This window comes from Somniosus microcephalus, chromosome 11 (assembly GCF_052327205.1).
Source record: "Somniosus microcephalus isolate GS21.2 chromosome 11, FLI_Smic_1.0, whole genome shotgun sequence".
Classification (NCBI taxonomy): domain Eukaryota; kingdom Metazoa; phylum Chordata; class Chondrichthyes; order Squaliformes; family Somniosidae; genus Somniosus; species Somniosus microcephalus.
This window is the reverse complement of record NC_140997.1, coordinates 129,502,203-129,526,398: the sequence shown is the minus strand read 5'-3', so window position 1 is coordinate 129,526,398 and position 24,196 is coordinate 129,502,203. Positions and strand designations below refer to the sequence as shown.

Sequence of the window (24,196 nt, the reverse complement as noted above, 5' to 3'; positions counted from 1 at the left end):
TGTGTGTCTGTATGTGTGTGTGTGTCTGTATGTGTGTGTGCGTCTGTATGTGTGTGTGTCTGTATGTGTGTGTGTGTATGTGTGTGTGTGTCTGTATGTGTGTGTGCGTCTGTATGTGTGTGTGTCTGTATGTATGTGTGTGTGTCTGTATGTCTGTGTGTATCTGTGCGTGTGTCCGTATGTTCATATATCTCAGCAGGTCGGTGTGTTTCAAGGTCTCCCAACAGCACTACAGTGATCTCCATGTTGGTAAAGTGTCTGATTGCGATGTGGGGTGCACTTTCTCTCCCCCTGGCGGGTCAAATTTACCTTTGCCCAAAAGATGCAATTTGGTAAAGTGCAGGGACAGGTTCCCCCAAGTGTACTCGATGGCACTGCTGGAGATCAAGCAACTGAAACTGTGAGCTTCTGCTGCTTGTTTAGCTGGGCCCTTCTTAGCCATTGTGGTGTTGGCTTGCTGGGTTTGTGTGTGTGTGTGTGTGTCTGTGTCTGTGTATTTGTGTGTGTGTATGTCTGTGTGTATGTGTGTGTGGTTGCATATACGCACATGTGCATGTGTGCGCATGTGTGTTTGCGCTGTATGCATGTGGCATGTGTATGCATTCATGCATGTGTGTTTCTGTGCACGGGACTGTGTGCATGTGTGGGTGCGCATGTGTCTCTATGTTTGTGTGTCTGTATATGTGTGTGTGTCCGTGTCTGTGTGTGTCTGTGTGTGTCTGTATGTCTGTGCATCTCTGTCTGTGTGTGCGGGTGTGTGCTTGCACCTGTGATATCTGTGCATGCAGTGTGTGAGTGTGTGTGTGTTTTCACCTAAATCTTGTATCTAATTCTTCCCCATCATGTTGCTGTAGTGGGAAGCAATGAACTGCACAGGGAAAACCATTCAGAATATCTGAAGCTTCAGAGAGGGAGAAAGGGTTGAAATTCTTTCAGTCATTTCCTGCCAGTTTGTTCTTTTACATTCATTGTTTATGATATTTTATGCGGTCAGATGATTAATCATACTGTTTTTCATGTTTTTTCAGATGATTGTTGTGCTGACGATCTAATAGGTAAATCTTTTTAATAAATAGCATGCTTTAAGATTTTTGGGCGGACTTGCAGTTGGAGTGAGGTCATGAAGCGGAACAGCGGGGCAGCGAAGTGGAGCGAGGGTTAGCAGCAGACTGCAGCCGCTGGGTTAGGCTGATTTTAGCTCAGGCTGCAGCCTGTCCTGGCTGTGCACTGAGTAGGCAAAGAGTGAAAAGAAGGAAAGAAAGACTTATATTTATATAGCGCCTTTCGCAACCTCAGGATGTCCCAAAGCACCAATGATGTACCGTCACTGTTTTAAGGTAGGAAACGCGGCAGCCAATTTGCTCACAGCAAGGTGACAGTGTCCAGATAACCTGTTTTAGTGATGTTGGTTGAGGGATAAATATTGGCCAGGATAACAAGGATAACTCCCCTGCTCTTCTTCGAAATAGTGCCGCGGGATCTATACATTTACCTGAGAGAGCAGACAGGGTCTTTGTTTAACGTCTCATCCGAAAGACGGCACCTCCGACAGTGCAGCACTCCCTCAGCACTGCACTGGAGTGTCAGCCTAGATTTTGTGCTCAAGTCTCTGGAGTGGGGCTTGACTCCACGACCTTTAGATTTAGAGATGAGAGTGCTATCACTGAGCCACAGCTGACTGAAGTGTGGGAATCCCTTGACTTGCCTCCTGAGTTTCACAGTGTTTTGTCTTCCTGTTCTATCTAGTGGTGAACAATTTTGTAACCAGTGTTACTCTACCAGAGAACAGTCCTCCAGGAACCAAGATTTTTGACTTCCAGGCATCTTTGTTCGAAGATAAAATTGACTTTATCATCCTCACTTCCAAGCCAAAAAGCAATTTCTTTACTTCAACTTGGCAATGGACACATCTGAATATGTCTACAAATTATTTCCGAGCACAGGTATGGTCCGTGTTTCCTCTCCTCCACAAACAGATATCTTGGGAGAATTTGAACTCTCAGTTGGAGTGGTGGGGCTGGGGCGCAGGTAAAATAGAGCTGGAGACTTACCCGTTGGCCTTAGGGTTGCTAATCCTCCAGGAGTGGCCTGGAGTCTCCAAGAATTTAACCTCGGTAGTGGGGAAGCTTTTAGAAACGATAGTCCAGGACAAAATTAACTGTCACTTGGACAAGTGTGGATTAATTAAGGAAAGCCAGCACGGATTTGTTAAAGGCAAATCGTGTTTAACTAACTTGATCGAGTTTTTGGATGTGGTAACAGAGAGGGTTGATGAGGGTAATGCAGTTGACGTGGTGTACATGAACATCCAAAAGGCATTTGATAAAGTGCCACATAATAGGCTTGCCAGCAAAGTTGAAGCCCATACAATAAAAGGGACAGTGGCAGCATGGATACAAAACTGGCTAAGTGACAGGAAAGAGAGTAGTGATGAACGGTTGTTTATCGGACTGGAGGAAGGTATACAGTGGTGTTCCCAAGGGGTCGGTTCTAGGACCACTGCTTTTCTTGATATATTTTAATGACTTTGATTTGAGTGTGTAGGGCACAATTTCAAAATTTGCAGATGACACAAAACTTGGAAGTATAGTGAAAAGTGAGGAGGATAGTGATAGACTTCAAGAGGACATAGACAGGCTGGTGGAATGGGCGGACATGTGGCAGATGAAATTTAACACAGAAAAGTTGAAGTGATATAATTTGGTAGAAAGAATGACGAGAGGCAATATAAACTAAAGGGTACAATCCTAAAGGGGGTGCATGAACAGAGAGACCTGGGGGTATATGTACACAAATCGTTGAAGGTGGCAGGGCAGATTGAGTAAGCAGTTAAAAAAGCATACGGCATCCTAGGCTTCATAAATAGAGGCATAGAGTACAAAAGCAGGAAGTTATGATGAACCTTTATAAAACGCTGGTTCGGCCACAGCTGGAGTATTGTGTTCAATTCCGGGCACCGCACTTTAGGAAGGATGTGAAGGCCTTAGAGAGGGTGCAGAAAAGATTTACGAGAATGATTCCAGGGATGAGGGACTTCAGTTATGTTGATAGACTGGAGAAGTTGGGGTTGTTCTCCTTAGAGCAGAGAAGATTGAGAGGAGATTTGATAGAGGTGTTCAAAATTATGAGGGGTCTGGACAGAGTAGATAGAGAGAAACTGTTCCCATTGGTGGAAGGGTCGAGAGCCAGAGGACACAGATTTAAGGTGATTGGCAAAAGAACCAAAGGTGACATGAGGAAAAACTTTTTTACACAGCGAGTGGTTCTGATCTGGGATGCACTGCCTGAAAGGGTGGTGGAGGTAGATTCAATTGTGGCTTTCAAAAGGGAATTGGATAAGTACCTGAAGGAAAAACATTAGCATGTCTACAGGGAAAGGGCAGGGGAGTGGGACTAGCTGAAGTGCTCTTGCAGAGATCCGGCATGGGCTCGACAGGCCGAATGGCCTCCTTCTGAGCTGTAACCATTCTAATTAAAGATTAATCTCCAGGATACTGCTCTGGGCCCGTGCCCGAGTATTTATACTCTCCCTGGACAACGCCACCCGCAGACTGCTCAGTATTATTTCATAAGTCTTTCTTTCATGAATGACTGATTCATGTCAAGTTGGTTGGGAGTACTTTTTTTATTCTTAGTGTACTTCTTTGCAGCGGTGTATGTACCTTATTGTAAATTACAGACATCCAATTATGTATTGAGGAGGTTCAATGGACACATGTCCCAGTGATTCTTAAAAGTGTTTTTTGCACTGGGCTGGAATTATAAAGGTGCTAATGTTATTGTACAAACACCTCCCAAACCTGTGACCTCTAGAAGGACAAGGACAGCAGGCGATTGGGAACACCACCACCTCCAAGTTCCCCTCCAAGTCACACACCATCCTGACTTGGAAGTATATCACCGTTCCTTCATCGTCGCTGGGTCAAAGTCCTGCAACTCCCTCCCTAACAGTACTGTGGGAATACCTTCACCACATGGACTGCAGTGGTTCAAGAAGAAGATGGCTCCTTCTTCTTGAAGGCTACAAGTGATGGGCAATAAATGCCGGCCTTGCCAGTGAAGCCCATATCCCAAGAATGAATTTAAAAATATTAATGTACTTCTATCAAACTCCGCTCTCTTCTGAAGTAATAGTATTAGCCTGTTGAGCTTCAGTTAAAAATAGCAGAAACAGCAATTTCATGCAGACCAGTTCAATGTTCATAAAATATCATTGCCAAGAGTCCTCTGCACCCTGTACTGTTGAGGAGTGCTCAGGAGTCAGAAAGGGGCTCGTCACTGCCTCTTGCTTTGATGTGTATTGGATACGACTTCACATTGAGGGGAAAGTGTCAGGATAAAGGGAGCTTTAACAGTTGAGATGTTCTGATCTGTAGTTTTTAAAATTCATTCTCGAGAAATGGGCATCACTGTCACGGCCAGCGTTTATTGCCCATCCTGAGTTGCCCTTGAGAAGGTGGTGCTGGGCCTCCTTTTTGACCTTGGGTGTCACTAACGTGCTTTTCTAAAAACATTATTCTTTTAGATTTTTCTGAGCACCAGTGCATCCTTGGATTATGAATGGACTTCCATGTACATAGTATATGTAAGAATCAATGGATTTGGTTCGACTTACTACAACCAATTCCAACTATATGTGCAAGATGTCCATGATATACGATGTGGTGTACAGTTTCAGGCTCAAGGAGGTAAATGATTTATTTTTCAATCTTTGTCTTCCTGTGAATTTTGTGCTCAGCAGGCTGAGGGATGTTAGTGCCGTGGATTGGAATGCATTCCCAGCACTCCTAGGTCAGCTATGGCACAGTTGGATTCAGGGTAAAGCTCCCTCTTCTCTGGCCCAACAATCTACCTCAGCCCCAAACTCAGAAGAGTCCCCCTTACTGAACTTAGGTGATACTTTTCCATTTTTTACACCAGCCATCCCGAGTCTTTCCGAGTGAGAGTGCTAATTTTGTGACAATGAGTTTGAATTAGGCCACTTGGCTCCAGACCTCATTACAGCCTTGGTCCAAACATGGACAAAGGAGCTTAATTCCAGAGCTGATGTGAGAGTGTCTGCCCTTGACATCAAGGCAGCATTTGACCGAGTGTGGCATCAAGGAGCCCGAGCACAACTGAAGTCAATGGGTATCAGGGGGAAAGCTCTCCACTGGCTGAAGTCATACCTAGCACAAAGGAAGATGGTTGTGGTTGTTGGAGGTCAATCATCTCAGCCCCAGGACATTGCTGCAGGAGTTCCTCAGGGCAGTGTCCTAGGTCCAACCATCTTCAGCTGCTTCATCAATGACCTTCCCGCCAACATAAGGTCAGAAGTGGGGATGTTCGCTGATGATTGCACAGTGTTCAATTCCATATACAACACTCCAGACAAGGAAGCAGTCCATGCCCGCATGCAAGAAGACCTGGATGACATTCAGGCTTTGGGCTGATAAGTGGCAAGTAACATTCGCGCCACACAAGTGCCAGGCAATGTCTATCTCCAACAAGCGAGCGTCTAACCACCGCCCCTTGATATTTAACAGCATTACCATCACTGAATCCCCCACCATCAACATCCTGGAAGTCACCATTGACCAGAAACTTAACTGGACCAGCCACATGAATACTGTGGCAACAAGAGCAGGTCAGAGGCTGGGTATTCTGCAGCAAGTGTTTCACCTCCTGATTCCCCAAAGCCTTTCCAGCATCTACAAGGCACAAGTAAGGAGTGTGATGGAATACTCTCCACTTGCCTGGATGAGAGCAGCTCCAACAACACTCAAGAAACTCGACACCATCCAGGAAAAAGCTGCCCACTTGATTGGCACCCCATCTACCACCTTAAACATTCACTCCCTCCACCACCGGCGCACAGTGGCTGCAATGTGTACCATTTACAAGTTGCACTGCAGCAATTCACCAAGGCTTCTTTGACAGTACCTCCCAAACCCGTGACCTCCACCACCTAGAAGGACAAGGGCAGCAGGCGCATGGGAACACCACCACCTCCAAGTGCCCCTCCAAGTCACACACCATCCTGACTTGGAAGTATATTGCCGATCCTTCATTGTCGCTGGGTCAAAATCCTGAAACTCCCTCCCTAACAGCACTGTGGGAGTACTTTCACCACACAGACTGCAGCAGTTCAAGAAGGCGGCTCACCACCACATTCTCAAAGGACAACTAGGGATGGGAAATAAATACTGGCCTAGCCAGTGACACCCACATCCCAGGAAACAATATAGAAAAAGAATTAGGCAGAGTTTTGGACTGTGGGCAGAGAGAAGACACAGGCATCTTCAAATGTATTGCTACATTCCAACCATCACTCCTCACACCATTGTTTTCTCTAATAAATATTTTAAACTCATAGGAGCCATGGTTCGTGTACGAGAGACAGCAACACCTCTCTCCAAAATCTACACCATTGTCTCAGCGCCGTCGTACACAGGGAATTTTACAGTAAGTGTACTTTATAGTCTCTAAAGTTAGGTCATGGCTAGGTGGGCCTTCTATAAACTAAACAGTTCAAAGGGTCTGAGGGGTCAAACATTCAAGTTGGTTGGGTGCCAGAGTATTCCAGGGGTCACTGGGTGGAGTCCCAGGGTCCCAGAGTATTCCAGGGGTCACGGGATGGAGTCCCAGGGTCCCAGAGTATTCCTGAGGTCACTGGGTGGAGTCCCAGGGTCCCAGAGTATTCCTGAGGTCACTGGGTGGAGTCCCAGGGTCCCAGAGTATTCCAGGGGTCACTGGGTGGAGTCCCAGGGTCCCAGAGTATTCCAGGGGTCACGGGATGGAGTCCCAGGGTCCCAGAGTATTCCTGAGGTCACTGGGTGGAGTCCCAGGGTCCCAGAGTATTCCTGAGGTCACTGGGTGGAGTCCCAGGGTCCCAGAGTATCCCTGAGTTCACTGGGTGGAGTCCCAGGGTCCCAGAGTATTCCAGGGGTCACTGTGTGGAGTCCCAGGGTCCCAGAGTATTCCTGAGGTCACTGGGTGGAGTCCCAGAGTATTCCAGGGGTCACTGGGTGTAGTCCCAGGGTCCGAGAATATTCCAGGGGTCTCTGGGTGGAGTCCCAGGGTCCCGGAGTATTCCTGAGTTCACTGGGTGGAGTCCCAGGGTCCCAGAGTATTCCTGAGTTCACTGGGTGGCGTCCCAGGGTCCCAGAGTATTCCAGGGGTCACTGTGTGGAGTCCCAGGGTCCCCGAGTATTCCTGAGGTCACTGGGTGGAGTCCCAGGGTGTGAGATGTATTCCAGGGGTCACTGGGTGGAGTCCCAGGGTCCCAGAGTATTCCAGGGGTCACTGGGTGGAGTCCCAGCGTCCCAGAGTATTCCTGGGGTCACTGGGTGGAGTCCCAGGGCCCCAGAGTACTCCAGGGGTCACTGGGTGGAGCCCCAGCGTGTCAGAGTATTCCTGGGGTCACTGGGTGGAGTCCCAGGGTCCCAGAGTATTCCAGGGGTCACTGGGTGGAGTCCCAGAGTCCCAGATTATTTCAGGGGTCACTGGATGGAGTCCCAGGGTCCCAGAGTATTCCTGAGGTCACTGGATGGAATCCCAGGGTCCCAGAGTATTCCAGGGGTCACTGCGTGGAGCCCCAGGGTCCCAGAGTATTTCTGAGGTCACTGGGTGGAGTTCCAGGGTCCCAGAGTATTCCTGGGGTCATTGGATGGAGTCCCAGGGTCCCAGAGTATTCCTGAGGTAACTGGGTGGAGCCCCAGGGTCCCAGAGTATTCCTGAGGTCATTGGGTGGAGTCCCAGGGTCCCAGAGTATTCCTGCGGTCACTGGGTGGTGTCCCAGGGTCCCAGAGTATTCCTGCAGTCACTGGGTGGAGTCCCAGGGTCCCAGAGAATTCCTGAGGTCACTGGGTGGAGTCCCAGGGTGTGAGATGTATTCCAGGGGTCACTGGGTGGAGTCCCAGGGTACCAGAGTATTCCAGGGGTCACTGGGTGGAGTCCCAGGGTCCCAGGGTATTCCTGGGGTCACTGGGTGGAGTCCCAGGGTCCCAGATTACTCCAGGGGTCACTGGGTGGAGCCCCAGGGTGTCAGAGTATTCCTGGGGACACTGGGTGGAGTCCCAGGGTCCCAGAGTATTCCAGGGGTCACTGGGTGGAGTCCCAGGGTCCCAGAGTATTCCTGAGGTCACTGGATGGAGTCCCAGGGTCCCAGAGTATTCCAGGGGTCACTGGGTGGAGCCCCAGGGTCCCAGAGTATTCCTGAGGTCACTGGGTGGAGTTCCAGGGTCCCAGAGTATTCCTGGGGTCATTGGATGGAATCCCAGGGTCCCAGAGTATTCCAGGGGTCACTGGGTGGAGCCCCAGGGTCCCAGAGTATTCCTGAGGTCATTGGGTGGAGTCCCAGGGTCCCAGAGTATTCCTACGGTCACTGGGTGGTGTCCCAGGGTCCCAGAGTATTCCTGCGGTCACTGGGTTGAGTCCCAGGGTCCCAGAGAATTCCTGAGGTCACTGGGTGGAGCCCCAGGGCGCCAGAGTATTCCTGAGGTCACTGGGTGGAGTCACAGGGTCCCAGAGTATTGCTGAGGTCGCTGGGTGGAGTCCCAGGGTCCCAGAGTATTCCAGGGGTCACTGGGCGGAGTCCCAGGGTCCCAGAGAATTCCAGGGGTCACTGGGTGGAGCCCCAGGGTCCCAGAGTATTCCTGGGGTCACTGGATGGAGTCCAAGGGTCCCAGAGTATTGCAGGGGTCACTGGATGGAGTCCCAGGGTCCCAGAGTATTCCAGGTGTCACTGGGTGGAGGCCCATGCTCCCAGAGTATTCCTGAGGTCACTGTGTGGAGCCCCAGGGACCCAGAGTATTCCTGAGGTCACTGGGTGGAGTCCCAGGGTCCCAGAGTATTCCAGGGTCACTGGATGGAGTCCCAGGGTCCCAGAGTGTTCCAGGAGTCACTGGATGGAGTCCCAGGGTCCCAAAGTATTCCTGAGGTCACTGGGTGGCGTCCCAGTGTCCCAGAGTATTCCTGAGGCCACTGGGTGGAGTCCCAGGGTCCCAGAGTATTCCTGAGGTCACTGGGTGGAGTTCCAGTGTCCCAGAGTATTCCAGGGGTCACTGGGAGGAGTCCCAGGGTCCCAGAATATTCCAGGCGTCACTGGGTGGAGTCCCAGGGTCCCAGAGTATTCCCGAGATCACTGGGAGGAGTCCCAGGGTCCCAGAGTATTCCTGGGGTCACTGGGTGGAGTCCCAGGGTGTGAGGTGTATTCCAGAGGTCACTGGGTGGAGTCCCACAGTCCCAGAGAATTCCAGGGGTCACTGGGTGGAGTCCCAGCGTCCCAGAATATTCCTGCAGTCACTGGGTGGAGTCCCAGTGTCCCAGAGTATTCCTGAGGTCACTGGGTGGAGTCCCTGGGTCCCAGATTATTCCTGAGGTCTCTGGGTGGAGTCCCAGTGTCCCAGAGTATTCCTGAGGTCACTGGGTGGAGTCCCAGGGTCCCAGAGGATTCCAGGGGACACTGTGTGGAGTCCCAGTGTCCCAGAGTATTCCAGGGGTCACTGGGTGGAGTCCCAGTGTCCCAGAGTATTCCAGGGGTCATTGGATGGAGTCCCAGGGTCCCAGAGTATACCTGAGGTCACTGGGTGGAATCCCAGTGTCCCAGAGTATTCCTGGGGTCACTGGGTGGAGTCCCAGGGTCCCAGAGTATTCCAGGGGTCACTGGGTGGAGTCCCAGGGTCCCAGAGTATTCCAGGTGTCACTGGGTGGAGTCCCAGGCTCCCAGAGTATTCCTGAGGTCACTGGGTGTAGTCCCAGGGTCCCAGAGTATTCCAGGGGTCACTGGATGGTGTCCCAGGGTCCCAGAGTATTCCTGGGGTCACTGGATGGAGTCCCAGGATCCCAGAGCATTCCAGGGGTCACTGGATGGAGTCCCAGGGTCCCAGAGTATTCCAGGGGTCACTGGGTGGAGACCCATGGTCCCAGAGTATTCCTGATGTCACTGTGTGGGGTCCCAGGGTCCCAGAGTATTCCTGAGGTCACTGGGTGGAGTCCCAGGGTCCCAGAGCATTCCAGGGGTAACTGGATGGAGTCCCAGGGTCCCAGATTATTCCAGGGGTCACTGGAAGGAGTCCCAGTGTCACAGAGTATTCCTGAGGTCACTGGGTGGAGTCCCAGTGTCCCAGATTATTCCTGAGGTGATTGGGTGGAGTCTGTGTCCCAGAGTATTCCTGAGGTCACTGGGTGGAGTCCCAGGGTCCCAGAGTATTCCAGGGGTCATTGGGAGGAGTCCCAGGGTCCCAGAGTATTCCTGGGGTCACTGGGTGGAGTCCCAGGGTCCCAGACTATTCCAGGGGTCACTGGGTGAAGTCCCAGGGTGTGAGGTGTATTCCTGAGGTCACTGAGTGGAGTCCAAGAGTCCCAGAGTATTCCAGGGGTCACTGGATGGAGTCCCAGGGTCCCAGGGTATTCCAGGTGTCACTGGGTGGAGTCCCAGGATCCCAGAGTATTCCAGGGGTCACTGGGTGGAGGCCCATGCTCCCAGAGCATTCCTGAGGTCACTGTGTGGAGTCCCAGGGTCCCAGAGTATTCCTGAGGTCACTGGATGGAGTCCCAGCGTCCCAGAGTATTCCAGGGGTCACTGGATGGAGTCCCAGGGTCCCAGCGTATTGCAGGGGCCACTGGATGGAGTCCCCGGGTCCCAGAATATTCCAGGTGTCACTTGGTGGAGTCCCAGGGTCCCGGAGTATTCCTGGTGTCACTGGGTGGAGTCCCAGGGTCCCAGAGTATTCCGGGGTCACTGGGTGGAGTCCCAGGGTCCCAGAGCATTCCTGGAGTCACTGGATGGAGTCCCAGCATCCCAGAGTTTTCCTGGGGTCACTGGGTGGAGTTCCAGGGTCCCAGAGTATTCCAGGGGTCACTGGGTGGAGTCCCAGTGTCCCAGAGTATTCCAGGGGTCACTGGGTGAAGTCCCAGCGTCCCAGAGTATTCCAGGGGTCACTGGGTGGAGTCCCAGGGTCCCAGAGTATTCCTGAGGTCACTGTGTGGAGTCCCAGGGTCCCAGAGTATTCCAGGGGTCACTGGTTGGAGTCCCAGTGTCCCAGAGTATTCCTGAGGTCACTGGGTGGAGGCCCAGGGTTCCAGAGTATTCCAGGGGTCACTGGGTGGAGTCCCAGGGTCCCAGAGTATTCCAGGGTGTCAGAGTATTCCTGGGGTCACTGGATGGAGTCCCAGCGTCCCAGAGTATTCCAGGGGTCACTGGGTGGAGTCCCAGGGTCCCAGAGTATTCCTGAGGTCGCTGGGTGGAGTCCCAGCGTCCCAGATTATTCCAGGGGTCACTGGGTGGAGTCCCAGGGTGTGAGATGTATTCCAGGGGTCACTGGGTGGTGTCCCAGAGTGTGAGATGTATTCCTGGGGTCACTGGGTGGAGTCCCAGGGTGTGAGATGTATTCCTGGGGTCACTGGGTGGAGTCACAGGGTGTGAGATGTTTTCTTGGGGTCACTGGATGGAGTCCCAGGGTGTGAGATGTTTTCTTGGGGTCACTGGGTGGAGTCCCAGGGTGTGAGATGTATTCCAGGGGTCACTGGGTGGAGTCCCAGGGTCCCAGAATATTCCTGATGTCACTGGGTGTAGCCACAGGGTCCCAGATTATTCCTGAGGTCACTGGGTGGAGTCCCAGGGTGTGAGATGTATTCCAGGGATCACTGGATGGAGTCCCAGGGTGTGAGATGTATTCCTGGGGTCACTGTGTGGAGTCCCAGGGCGTGAGATGTATTCCAGGGATCACTGGATGGAGTCCCAGGGTGTGAGATGTATTCCTGGGGTCACTGTGTGGAGTCCCAGGGTGTGAGATGTATTCCTGGGGTCACTGGATGGAGTCCCAGGATCCCAGAGTATTCCAGGTGTCACTGGGTGGAGCCCCAGGGTGTGAGGTGTTTTCTTGGGGTCACTGGATGGAGTCCCAGGTTGTCAGAGTATTCCAGGGGTCACTGCACGGAGTCCAAGGGTGTGAGATGTATTCCAGGGGTCACTGGGTGGAGCCCCAGGGCGCCAGAGTATTCCTGAGGTCACTGGGTGGAGTCACAGGGTCCCAGAATATTGCTGAGGTCGCTGGGTGGAGTCCCAGGGTCCCAGAGTATTCCAGGGGTCACTGGGCGGAGTCCCAGGGTCCCAGAGAATTCCAGGGGTCACTGGGTGGAGCCCCAGTGTCCCAGAGTATTCCTGGGGTCACTGGATGGAGTCCAAGGGTCCCAGAGTATTCCAGGGGTCACTGGATGGAGTCCCAGTGTCCCAGAGTATTCCAGGTGTCACTGGGTGGAGGCCCATGCTCCCAGAGTATTCCTGAGGTCACTGTGTGGAGCCCCAGGGACCCAGAGTATTCCTGAGGTCACTGGGTGGAGTCCCAGGGTCCCAGAGTATTCCAGGGTCACTGGATGGAGTCCCAGGGTCCCAGAGTATTCCAGGAGTCACTGGATGGAGTCCCAGGGTCCCAAAGTATTCCTGAGGTCATTGGGTGGCGTCCCAGTGTCCCAGAGTATTCCTGAGTTCACTGGGTGGAGTCCCAGGGTCCCAGAGTATTCCTGAGATCACTGGGTGCAGTTCCAGTGTCCCAGAGTATTCCAGGGGTCACTGGGAGGAGTCCCAGGGTCCCAGAATATTCCAGGGGTCACTGGGTGGAGTCCCAGGGTCCCAGAGTATTGCCGAGGTCACTGGGAGGAGTCCCAGGGTCCCAGAGTATTCCTGGGGTCACTGGGTGGAGTCCCAGAGTCCCAGAGTATTCCAGGTGTCACTGGATGGAGTCCCAGGGTGTGAGGTGTATTCCAGGGGTCACTGGGTGGAGTCCCACAGTCCCAGAGTATTCCAGGGGTCACTGGGTGGAGTCCCAGCGTCCCAGAATATTCCTGCAGTCACTGGGTGGAGTCCCAGTGTCCCAGAGTATTCCTGAGGTCACTGGGTGGAGTCCCTGGGTCCCAGAGTATTCCTGAGGTCTCTGGGTGGAGTCCCAGTGTCCCAGAGTATTCCTGAGGTCACTGGGTGGAGTCCCAGGGTCCCAGAGTATTCCAGGGGACACTGTGTGGAGTCCCAGTGTCCCAGAGTATTCCAGGGGTCACTGAGTGGCGTCCCAGTGTCCCAGAGTATTCCAGGGGTCATTGGATGGAGTCCCAGGGTCCCAGAGTATACCTGAGGACACTGGGTGGAATCCCAGTGTCCCAGAGTATTCCTGGGGTCACTGGGTGGAGTCCCAGGGTCCCAGAGTATTCCAGGGGTCACTGGGTGGAGTCCCAGGGTCCCAGAGTATTCCAGGTGTCACTGGGTGGAGTCCCAGGCTCCCAGAGTATTCCTGAGGTCACTGGATGTAGTCCCAGGGTCCCAGAGTATTCCAGGGGTCACTGGATGGTGTCCCAGGGTCCCAGAGTATTCCTGGGGTCACTGGATGGAGTCCCAGGATCCCAGAGCATTCCAGGGGTCACTGGATGGAGTCCCAGGGTCCCAGAGTATTCCAGGGGTCACTGGGTGGAGACCCATGGTCCCAGAGTATTCCTGATGTCACTGTGTGGGGTCCCAGGGTCCCAGAGTATTCCTGAGGTCACTGGGTGGAGTCCCAGGGTCCCAGAGCATTCCAGGGGTAACTGGATGGAGTCCCAGGGTCCCAGATTATTCCAGGGGTCACTGGAAGGAGTCCCAGTGTCACAGAGTATTCCTGAGGTCACTGGGTGGAGTCCCAGTGTCCCAGATTATTCCTGAGGTGATTGGGTGGAGTCTGTGTCCCAGAGTATTCCTGAGGTCACTGGGTGGAGTCCCAGGGTCCCAGAGTATTCCAGGGGTCATTGGGAGGAGTCCCAGGGTCCCAGAGTATTCCTGGGGTCACTGGGTGGAGTCCCAGGGTCCCAGACTATTCCAGGGGTCACTGGGTGGAGTCCCAGGGTGTGAGGTGTATTCCTGAGGTCACTGAGTGGAGTCCAAGAGTCCCAGAGTATTCCAGGGGTCACTGGATGGAGTCCCAGGGTCCCAGGGTATTCCAGGTGTCACTGGGTGGAGTCCCAGGATCCCAGAGTATTCCAGGGGTCACTGGGTGGAGGCCCATGCTCCCAGAGCATTCCTGAGGTCACTGTGTGGAGTCCCAGGGTCCCAGAGTATTCCTGAGGTCACTGGATGGAGTCCCAGCGTCCCAGAGTATTGCAGGGGCCACTGGATGGAGTCCCCGGGTCCCAGAATATTCCAGGTGTCACTTGGTGGAGTCCCAGGGTCCCGGAGTATTCCTGGTGTCACTGGGTGGAGTCCCAGGGTCACAGAGTATTCCTGGGGTCACTGGGTGGAGTCCCAGGGTCCCAGAGCATTCCTGGAGTCACTGGATGGAGTCCCAGCATCCCAGAGTTTTCCTGGGGTCACTGGGTGGAGTTCCAGGGTCCCAGAATATTCCAGGGGTCACTGGGTGGAGTCCCAGTGTCCCAGAGTATTCCAGGTGTCACTGGGTGGAGTCCCAGGCTCCCAGAGTATTCCAGGGGTCACTGGGTGGAGTCCCAGTGTCCCAGAGTATTCCTGAGGTTACTGTGTGGGGTCCCAGGGTCCCAGACTATTCCAGGGGTCACTGGGTGAAGTCCCAGCGTCCCAGAGTATTCCAGGGGTCACTGGGTGGAGTCCCAGGGTCCCAGAGTATTCCTGAGGTCACTGTGTGGAGTCCCAGGGTCCCAGAGTATTCCAGGGGTCACTGGTTGGAGTCCCAGTGCCCCAGAGTATTCCTGAGGTCACTGGGTGGAGTCCCAGGGTTCCAGAGTATTCCAGGGGTCACTGGGTGGAGTCCCAGGGTCCCAGAGTATTCCAGGGTGTCAGAGTATTCCTGGGGTCACTGGATGGAGTCCCAGCGTCCCAGAGTATTCCAGGGGTCACTGGGTGGAGTCCCAGGGTCCCAGAGTATTCCTGAAGTCACTGGGTGGAGTCCCAGGGTCCCAGAGTATTCCAGGGGTCACTGGGTGGAGTCCCAGGGTGTGAGATGTATTCCAGGGGTCACTGGGTGGAGTCCCAGGGTGTGAGATGTATTCCTGGGGTCACTGGGTGGAGTCCCAGGGTGTGAGATGTATTCCTGGGGCCACTGGGTGGAGTCACAGGGTGTGAGATGTTTTCTTGGGGTCACTGGATGGAGTCCCAGGGTGTGAGATGTTTTCTTGGGGTCACTGGATGGAGTCCCAGGGTGTGAGATGTTTTCTTGGGGTCACTGGGTGGAGTCCCAGGGTGTGAGATGTATTCCAGGGGTCACTGGGTGGAGTCCCAGGGTCCCAGAGTATTCCTGATGTCACTGGGTGTAGTCCCAGGGTCCCAGATTATTCCTGAGGTCACTGGGTGGAGTCCGAGGGTGTGAGATGTATTCCAGGGATCACTGGATGGAGTCCCAGGGTGTGAGATGTATTCCTGGGGTCACTGTGTGGAGTCCCAGGGTGTGAGATGTATTCCAGGGATCACTGGATGGAGTCCCAGGGTGTGAGATATATTCCTGGGGTCACTGTGTGGAGTCCCAGGGTGTGAGATGTATTCCTGGGGTCACTGAATGGAGTCCCAGGATCCCAGAGTATTCCAGGTGTCACTGGGTGGAGCCCCAGGGTGTGAGGTGTTTTCTTGGGGTCACTGGATGGAGTCCCAGGTTGTCAGAGTATTCCAGGGGTCACTGGACGGAGTCCCAGGGTGTGAGGTGTATTCCAGGGGTCACTGGGTGGAGTCCCAGGGTGTGAGGTGTATTCCTGTGGTCACTAGGTGGAGTCCCCGGCCGTGAGATTTAATCCCAGGGTCACAGATTAAGTCTCAGTGTGCATGATGTATTCCTCATGTGTAGAGAGGACCCATGAGATAGCAAGGTTCAGGATGTGGCCATGAATATGGATATGTGAGGTTAAAGTAGCACAGGAGGGCAGTGAAGTCATAGGAGTGAAGGCTAGGTGGGTTGGGCTGAATGAAAAAAGGATGGGGAAAGTGTAAAGTCCGCGCCTCAATAATACACGGACTTCGGGAGAACAGTTTAACAGGTACTTTACTGAACAAGAGGCAGCTTGAAACTGAAACTACAGAAGCCTGCTAGGGCCTTTTATACAGGGGTGGTCACTGCCGGTACTGCAGTCTAAGACCAGTTATTCCCTTAAAGGTACATACACAACAGAAAGGAGATGTGGAAAAGACTGTCTGGAGGAAATAAGTGAATATCGCTTCGTTTGTATTTTTGTCAACCAATGAAATGCCACTGTATGAGTGGTGCCTCCTATTGCATTGCCCCACAGTTAGAGACAGTACTTGCTCCTAAAACACACCCACAGTTAGAGGCAGTACTTGCTCCTAAAACACACCCACAGTTTTAGACAGTTAAGAGTTGTTTAGGAGAAAGCAGTGCTTTGCAGAATAGAGGAAGCTAAGGTTCTTGGAGGAACCTCTGACCGTGCTGGAGAAGACAGAGTTCCATTTGTTGCTTCCCTCTGGCAGTGGCGTAGGCAGGATTTATTTTCATGGGATGTTTTGGCTCTGAGCTTGTTAGACCAATCAAAGCTACTTCAAAGAGTCTATTTTTCAAATAGGAATTTCACAATAAGGTAATAATAGAAACATTATTACTGCCATGAAACTAACAATTCAAATAAAGCAAGTGAGAAAAAACCACTCTTGTTGGATCAAATTGCTAAAGTATGAAGTCCAAGTGCCAGTTATGTGTCGTCAGTCTAGCAATGACGTCACTACTAAGGTGTCACCCATGGCTCACTGGTAACACTCTCGCCTCTGAGTCAGAAGACACCGGGGAGAACTCCCCTGTTCTTCTTTGAATAGTGCCAAGGGGCCTTTTACGTCATAAGAACAAAAGAACATAAGAAATAGGAGCAGGAGTCGGCCATACGGCCCCTCGAGCCTGCTCCACCATTCAATAAGATCATGGCTGATCTTTGACCTCAACTCCACTTTCCCGCCCGATCTCCATATCCCTAGAGTCCAAAAATCTATCTATCTCAGCCTTGAATATACTCAAAGACTCAGCATCCACAGCCCTCTGGGCAGAGAATTCCAAAGATTCACAACCCTCTGAGTGAAGAAATTCCTCCTCATCTCGGCCTTAAATGGCCGACCCCTTATCCTGAGATTATGCCCCCTAGTTCTAGACTCTCCAGCCAGGGGAAACAACCTCTCAGCATCTACCCTGTCAATCCCCCTCAGAATCTTACATGTTTCAATGAGATCACCTCTCATTCTTCTAAACTCCAGAGAGTATAGGTCCAATCTACACAATCTCTCCTCATAGGACAGCCCTCTCATCCCAGGAATCAATCTAGTGAACCTTCGTTGCACCACCTCCAAGGCAAGTATATCCTTCCTTAGATAAGGAGACCAAAACTGTGCACAGTACTCCAGGTGTGGGCTCACCAAGACCCTGTACAATTGTAGCAAGACTTCCTTACTCTTGTACTCCAACCCACTTGCAATAAAGGCCAACATGCCATTTGCCTTCCTTATTGCTTGCTGTACCTGCACACTAATACACTGTCTTTCCTGTACAAGGACAGCTAAATCTCTCCGAACACCAACATTTGAAAGTTTCTCACCATTTAAAAAATATTCTGTTTTTCTATTCTTCCTACCAAAGTGAATAACCTCACATTTCCCTACACTATACTCCATCTGCCACCTTACTGCCCACTCACTTAGTCTATCTATATCCCTTTGCAGACTCGTTGTGTTCTCCTCACAGCTTACTGTCCCACCTAGCTTTGTATCATCAGGAAACTTGGAACATTACACTCGGTCCCTTAATCTAGGTTATTAATATAGATTGTAAATAGCTGAGGCCCCACCACAATCTTTGCAGCATCCCACTAGTTACAGCCTGCCAACCTGAAAAAGATCTGTTTATCCCTACTCTCTGTTTTCTGTCTGTTAACCAATCCTCTATTCATGCTGCTATATTACCCTCAACCCCATGAGCCCTAACCTTATGTAATAACCTTTTATGTGGCACCTTATCAAATGCCTTTTGGAAATCCAAATATACTACATCTACTGGTTCCCCTTTATCTACCCTGCTAGTTACATCCTCAAAAAACTCTAATAAATTTGTCAACACGATTTCCCTTTCATAAATCCATGCCGACTCGGTCTAATCATGTTATGATTTTCTAAGTACCCTGATACCACTTCCTCAACAACGGATTCCAGCATTTTCCCAACAACTGATGTCAGGCTAATTGGCCCGTAGTTCCCTGACTTCTCTCTTCCTCCTTTCTTGAATAGCGATGTTACATTTGTGACCTTCCAACCCGCTGGGACCGTTCTAGAATCTAGGGAATTTTGGAGATCAAAACCAATGCATCCACTATCTCTTCAGCCACCTCTTTTAGAACCCTAGGATGTAGGCTGGCAGGTCCAGGGGATTTGTCGGCTTTTAGTCCTATTAGTTTCCCTCGTACTTTTTCTCTACTTATATTAATTATGTTAAATTCCTCACCCTCATTAGACCCTTGGTTCTTGGTTCCCCACCAATTTTGTATGCTTTTTGGGTCTTCTACTGTGAAGACAGATACAAAATATTTGTTTAACGTTTCTGCCATTTCCTTATTCTCCATAATAATTTCTCCTGTCTCAGCCTCTAAGGGACCAACATTATTTTTGTTACTCTCTTCCTTTTTACATACTTGTAGAAGCTCTTACAATCTGTTTTTATATTTCTTGCTAGTTTTCTCTCATTCTATTTTTTCCCTTTTTATCAGTTTTTTGGTCATCCTTTGCTGGTTTCTGAAACTTTCCCAATCCTCAGGCTTACTAATATTCTTCACAACATTCTAAGCTTCTACTTTCAATCTAATGCTATCCTTAACTTCTTAATTAGCCACGATTGGATCACTTTTCCTGTGGAATTTTTGTTTCTCAATGGAATGTATTTTTGCTGAGAATTATGATATATTTCTTTAAATGCTAGCCACTGCTTATCTACGTCATATCTTTTGATCTCTTTTTCCAATCTACCTTAGCCAACTCGCCCCTCATACCTATGTAATTGGCTTATTTAAGTTTAAAACTCTAGTTTCGGACTTAGGCAAGTCACTCTCTGAATTTCACATTAAGTTTATCATATTATGATCACTCTGCCCCAGAGGATCCTTTACTAAGAGATTGCTAACTAACCCTGTATCATTACACAATACAAGATCTAAAATAGCCTGGTTGGTTCCATAACGTATTGTTCGAGGAAACTGTCCCGAATGCATTCCATGAACTCGTCCTCCAGACTACCTTTTCCAATTTGGTTTGTCCAGTCTATATGAAGATTAACGTCCCCCACGATTATTGCATTACCTTTGTCCTACTATTTCTTGATTAGTATTCTGTCCAACGGTATAGCTACTGTTAGGGGGCCTATATACTACTGCTACCAGTGTTCTCTGTCCCTTGTTATTCCTTATCTTCACCCATACTGAGTCTACTTCCTGATCTTCCGAGCCGAGATCCTTTCTCTCTACTGTCCTTATGTCATCCTTTATTATCAGGGCTACTCTCCCTCCTTTTCCATTCTGCCTGTCTTTTCGAAACGTCAAGTACCCTGGAACATTTAGTTCCCAACCTTGGTCATCTTGCAACCATGTCTCTGTAATGGCTATTAGATCAAAATCATTTATCTCTATTTGTGCCAGTAGTTCATCTATCTTGTTACAAATGCTTCGTTCATTCAGATAAAGAGCCTTTAATTTAATTTTTTTACCATTATTCCCTGCTTTGACCTTATTCTCTGCTGCACTACTATCATTAAACTCTCTGTCCCTTCCTGTCACACTCTGCTTATTTTTACCCAAATCGCTAGACTGCTCTAATGCCTTGACCTTTCTCTTGAGATTTCTAAACTTCCCCTCGCCTGACCCCCTCCCCCCCATTTTAGTTTAAAGCCATATCTACAGCCCTAGGGGGAGAAATTCAGTATCGCCCCGTTTGGGGCACAATTATCGGCCGGGCGCAAAGTTTAGCGCCTGGCGCTAATTATTGGCTGTGACTGCAAACTTGGCTTCTCTCACCCCTGGAAGTGATTGGAGCGCTAAATCAGCCACTACACACCTTTCTTAAGGTGCAAAGGCCAAGGAGCGAGGCGCTACCTCAGAGCGCTGGCGAAGCTCATGTGATGTCAATCAGCAATGGAACACAGACACACTGGCGCCGGCCAGTTCTTAAAGGGGAGGGTCGATCTTGCTCTCCATCCACACCCTGCTCATTGCAGCCTTGAATCTCGGCCTGGAGAGACCTGTACATCAAATCTGCTGGAAAAAACAATGGAGAGGCCCAGAGAAAGAGCTCAGAGTGCAGCCCCCATAGTCTCTTCTAAATCGATGCAAGGAAGGACAAATCAAAATGAACCTGCAAAGTGCAGCTCAGTACCCAAAACTCCTTCACACAGTGTTGAATCTCTCCAGAAGTCAGTCTCTCTCTCACAGAATGCGTGGTGCAAAAATGTCACCAACAAAAAAAGGCAGGAAGCGGCCGCCTTTAAATAGCGCTCCCCCAGTCCCTTCCCGACTGCAAAACACTCCCCTCAACCTGTCGTTGCTAGCGGTAGGTGGAAAGGCAGGGGGCGCCACTCAATATCCGGTCCGGGGCATTGCACGCGCGACTGACGTCACGATCTGCGGGCACAGGGCATCGTGGTGGTAGTGTTTAGCGCTGCCACAAAATGTCTGGTCAATTTCATGAGCGGTGCAAACATCACCGCGCCCGGGCGCTAGTTGCTTTGCGCCCCATTAGCAACCTAATTTTTCTCCTCTAGTTATTCGATTCACCAGGCCAGGTTAAGTGGAGCCCGTCCCGATGGAACAGCTCCCTCTTTCCCCAGTACTGGTGCCAGTGCCCCATGAATTGAAACCCCTTTCTCCCACACCACTCTTTGAGCCACGCATTTAACTATCTGATCTGCTTGACCCTATGCCAATTTGCACATGGCTCAGGTAGTAATCCAGAGATTATTACCCTTGAGGTTCTGCTTATTAATTTAGACCCGAGCTCCTCAAACTCCCTCATTCTTAGTTCTACATATGTCGTTGGTTCCTACATGGACCACGACAACTGGAACCTCCCCCTACCACTCCAAGTTTTTCTCCAGCCGCTCAGAGATATCCTTAACCCTGGCACCGGGTAGGCAACACAGCCTTCGGGACTCTCTTTCACTGCTGCAGAGAACAGTATCTATCCACCTGACTATACTGTCCCCTACTAGTACCACATTCCTTCCTTCTCCCCCCACTTGGATAGCCCCCTGTACCACGGTGCCGTGGTCAGTTTGCGCATCCTCCTTGCAGTCCTTTCCCTTATCCATACAGGTAGCAAGTACCTCGTAACTGTTGGACAAGGTCCAGGGCTGAGGCGGAGGATCCTCCATCACTACATCCTGGGTCCCCATACCTTCCTGACTCGCAGTCACGCCCTCCTGTCCCTGACCGCTGACGAACTCTAAAGTACTACTTAACCTAAAGGGTGTGACTGCCTCCTGGAACAAAGTGTCCAGGTAAATCTCCCCCTCCCTGATGCATCGCAATGTCTGCAGCTCGTACTCCAGCTCAACAACTCTGAGCCGAAGTTCCTCGAGTTGCAGACACTTACTGCAGATGTGGTTGCTCAGGATTGCGATGCTCTCCACAAATTCCCACATGCTGCAGCTACGACACACCACCTGTCCTGCCATCTCTAATCTTGTTTTATGTATTAATTAATTAGTTAAAGATTTTATTCAATTGATATTTTAGTTTTATTGTTTGATTATTTTATTGAGTTTTAAGTTATTAAATTGATAAGTACTAGCAAATTACAATTTCTCAGCTCTTAATTTAACCCCCTTCCCTAACTTAGAGAGGAAAAGAAAGTTGTAATACTCACCAACTACCTGCCACATCATTCTGATTTTTTTGTTATCCACCTAAGAGGGAAGACGGGGCCTCGGTTTAAAATCTCATCTGAAAGACGGCACCACTGACAGTGCAGCACTCCAGTATCAGCCTAGATTTTTGTGCTCAAGTCTCGTGACGTGGGACTTGAACCCACAACTTTCTGACTCAAAGGTGAGAGTGCTACCAGTGAGCTACACTGACACAGCTGAAAAACTGTACAATGTTGTTGAATCTAAGTGGCTTGCCATAGATAGTCACAGTGTGGGTGCACGTTTTAAATAAGTTGCAGCTGGTATTAACTTCACTATTCCTTTATTACAGTACACAATAACAGATGCCATTCCTGCTTCTGCCACAGAGCAGTTCAGCGTGGACCAATCGGGCGTCATCCATGTTCCACTCAATGGTTTTGGTCATCATGATGAGGAGAGGGTAAATCACAGAATCACAGAAACCCCACAGTGCAGATAGAGGCCATTTCGTCCCATCGAGCCTGCAATGACACATATCCCACCCGATCCCTGTAACCCCTACACCAACACATATCCCACCCTATCCCCGTAACCCCACGTATTTAATCCCCCTAACACTAAGGGTCAATTTTATCATAGCCAATCAACCTAACCTGCACATCTTTGGACTGTGGGAGGAAACCGGAGCACCCGGAGGAAACCCACGCAAACACGGGGAGAATGTGCAAACTCCACACAGACAGTCACCTGAGGCCGGATTCGAACCCGGGTCCCTGGCGCTGTGAGGCAACAGTGCTAACCACTATGCCACCGTGCTGCCCTAAAGTATATCATCTCTATTGGGAGGGGAACTGAAGGGACTGACTGGTGTCGTGGCTTTGCACAGCAAGCCTCCAGTGGCCAATGCTCTCAGGGTTGTTCAGTACATTGAGTCCAGGCAGTTTCAAGCTTAGTTCCTGGTGGGTCCACGATCTCAGTGAGAAACTGCTCACAACTCAGCACCAATTGGAGTCTCTTTGAGCGGATGCTGGTCCTGGTGGAATTGCTGCTCCGTATGCCTCTGGGTTACACTGCTCACCTGCCTGACTATTGGATGCTGAGTGAGCTGGGATTCCCTGACTATTGGATGCTGAGTGAGCTGGGATTCCCTGACTATTGGATGCTGAGTGAGCTGGGATTCCCTGACTATTGGATGCTGAGTGAGCTGGGATTCCCTGACTGCTTACTCTTCAGCAAAAACGATCCAGCACCTGCTCTCACTGGGGTACAGTTGCATAGTGGTTACTTCACTGGACTAATGATCCTGAGATAACAACAGAAAATGCTGGAAAAACTCAGCAGGCCAGGCAACATCCGTGGAGAGAAAATAGAGTCGACGTTTCAGGTCAAACCCTTTTTCAAGACTGGAAAAGCACAGGAAATGAAATAGATTAAGAGGCCAGGCTGGGAGAGAACAAAAGAGAAGTGAAGATCCCGAGACATGAGTTCAAATCCCCACCATGAAAAGACCCTGGATTAGGTGCTGTGTCCCCGGCCAAACAATATCCCTGGAAGAGTCCCCAGTTCAGAAAACTCGTCCCATATAGAGTCTTTGGGGGAAAGATTTGGTTGCTTTGCGGCTCCCATTAGCGCCTTAAGAGGGCGCAAAGCAACTAGCGCCTAGGCGCGGCGCCGCCAGCACCTCCCGTGAAATTCAGCAGGAGGTTAATGGCAGTGGTAACTGTTAGCGCCCTGCGGCGCATTGATGACATCATCGCCATGCGCAGCGCCCCGGCCGTGATCTTCGGTAGCGCCCCCTGACTTACCGCCGGACGCTATGTCCAGGGGGGCCTACCTGCAGCCGGGGCGGCGCTAGTTAAAGGGGAGGTGGCGGGCGGCCATTTTTGCTGCTGGCCGCCTGCCAGCACCTGCCCCCGTTGCTGTCCCCGGCCCCCGCCAAGCACCCCCGCGGAGTGCCGACTGCTCTCCGTGAGCCCGGCACTCCTCTTGACTGACGGACTCGTTTGCTAGCACCCCAATCACTGGTGGCCCAGCTGGGTGCCGGGATGTGCTGTGCCAGGCCCCTCCCCTTTAAGAAGGGGAGGAAGGCCTGCAGTACCGCGGCACATAGCGCCGCGGTTTTGGCTCGCAGCGCGCTACCTGGGGAAATCAGCCACGGGGGCGCTACTGAAATTTTACCCCTTTGTTTTTTTAAAAAGTGAATGTACTGAATCCCCGGGGGTGGGGTGGGGTGGTGAGATTCTCGGCCCGTTCCCACCTGGTTTGAGCTTAGGAATGGATTCCAGGAGTCGGTTGAACAGAGGCGACGATGGCGGCCCCATTTCCCACAATGCAGTACGGCGGAGAAAAGGAGCTGTTGAGAGATTGGCCCGCACTGCACTCTGGGGGATTGAGTCACCTGACCCCCGTATTTTGGC

The 24,196-nt window shown here is 51.1% G+C and overlaps 1 protein-coding gene across 1 annotated transcript in view; it reads left to right on the top strand.

Annotated features, from left to right (window-relative positions):
• Nucleotides 1-994: 994 nt before the first annotated feature.
• The window catches only part of LOC147110883 (cadherin-related family member 4-like), a 331,517-nt gene continuing 308,315 nt past the window's right edge, over nucleotides 995-24,196 (top strand). The window contains exons 1-5 of the mRNA XM_085999974.1: nucleotides 995-1,055; nucleotides 1,747-1,943; nucleotides 4,526-4,688; nucleotides 6,356-6,444; nucleotides 22,129-22,239. Of these exons, the coding sequence (XP_085856100.1) occupies nucleotides 995-1,055; nucleotides 1,747-1,943; nucleotides 4,526-4,688; nucleotides 6,356-6,444; nucleotides 22,129-22,239 (621 nt within the window). The remainder of the gene's footprint in view (nucleotides 1,056-1,746; nucleotides 1,944-4,525; nucleotides 4,689-6,355; nucleotides 6,445-22,128; nucleotides 22,240-24,196) is intronic.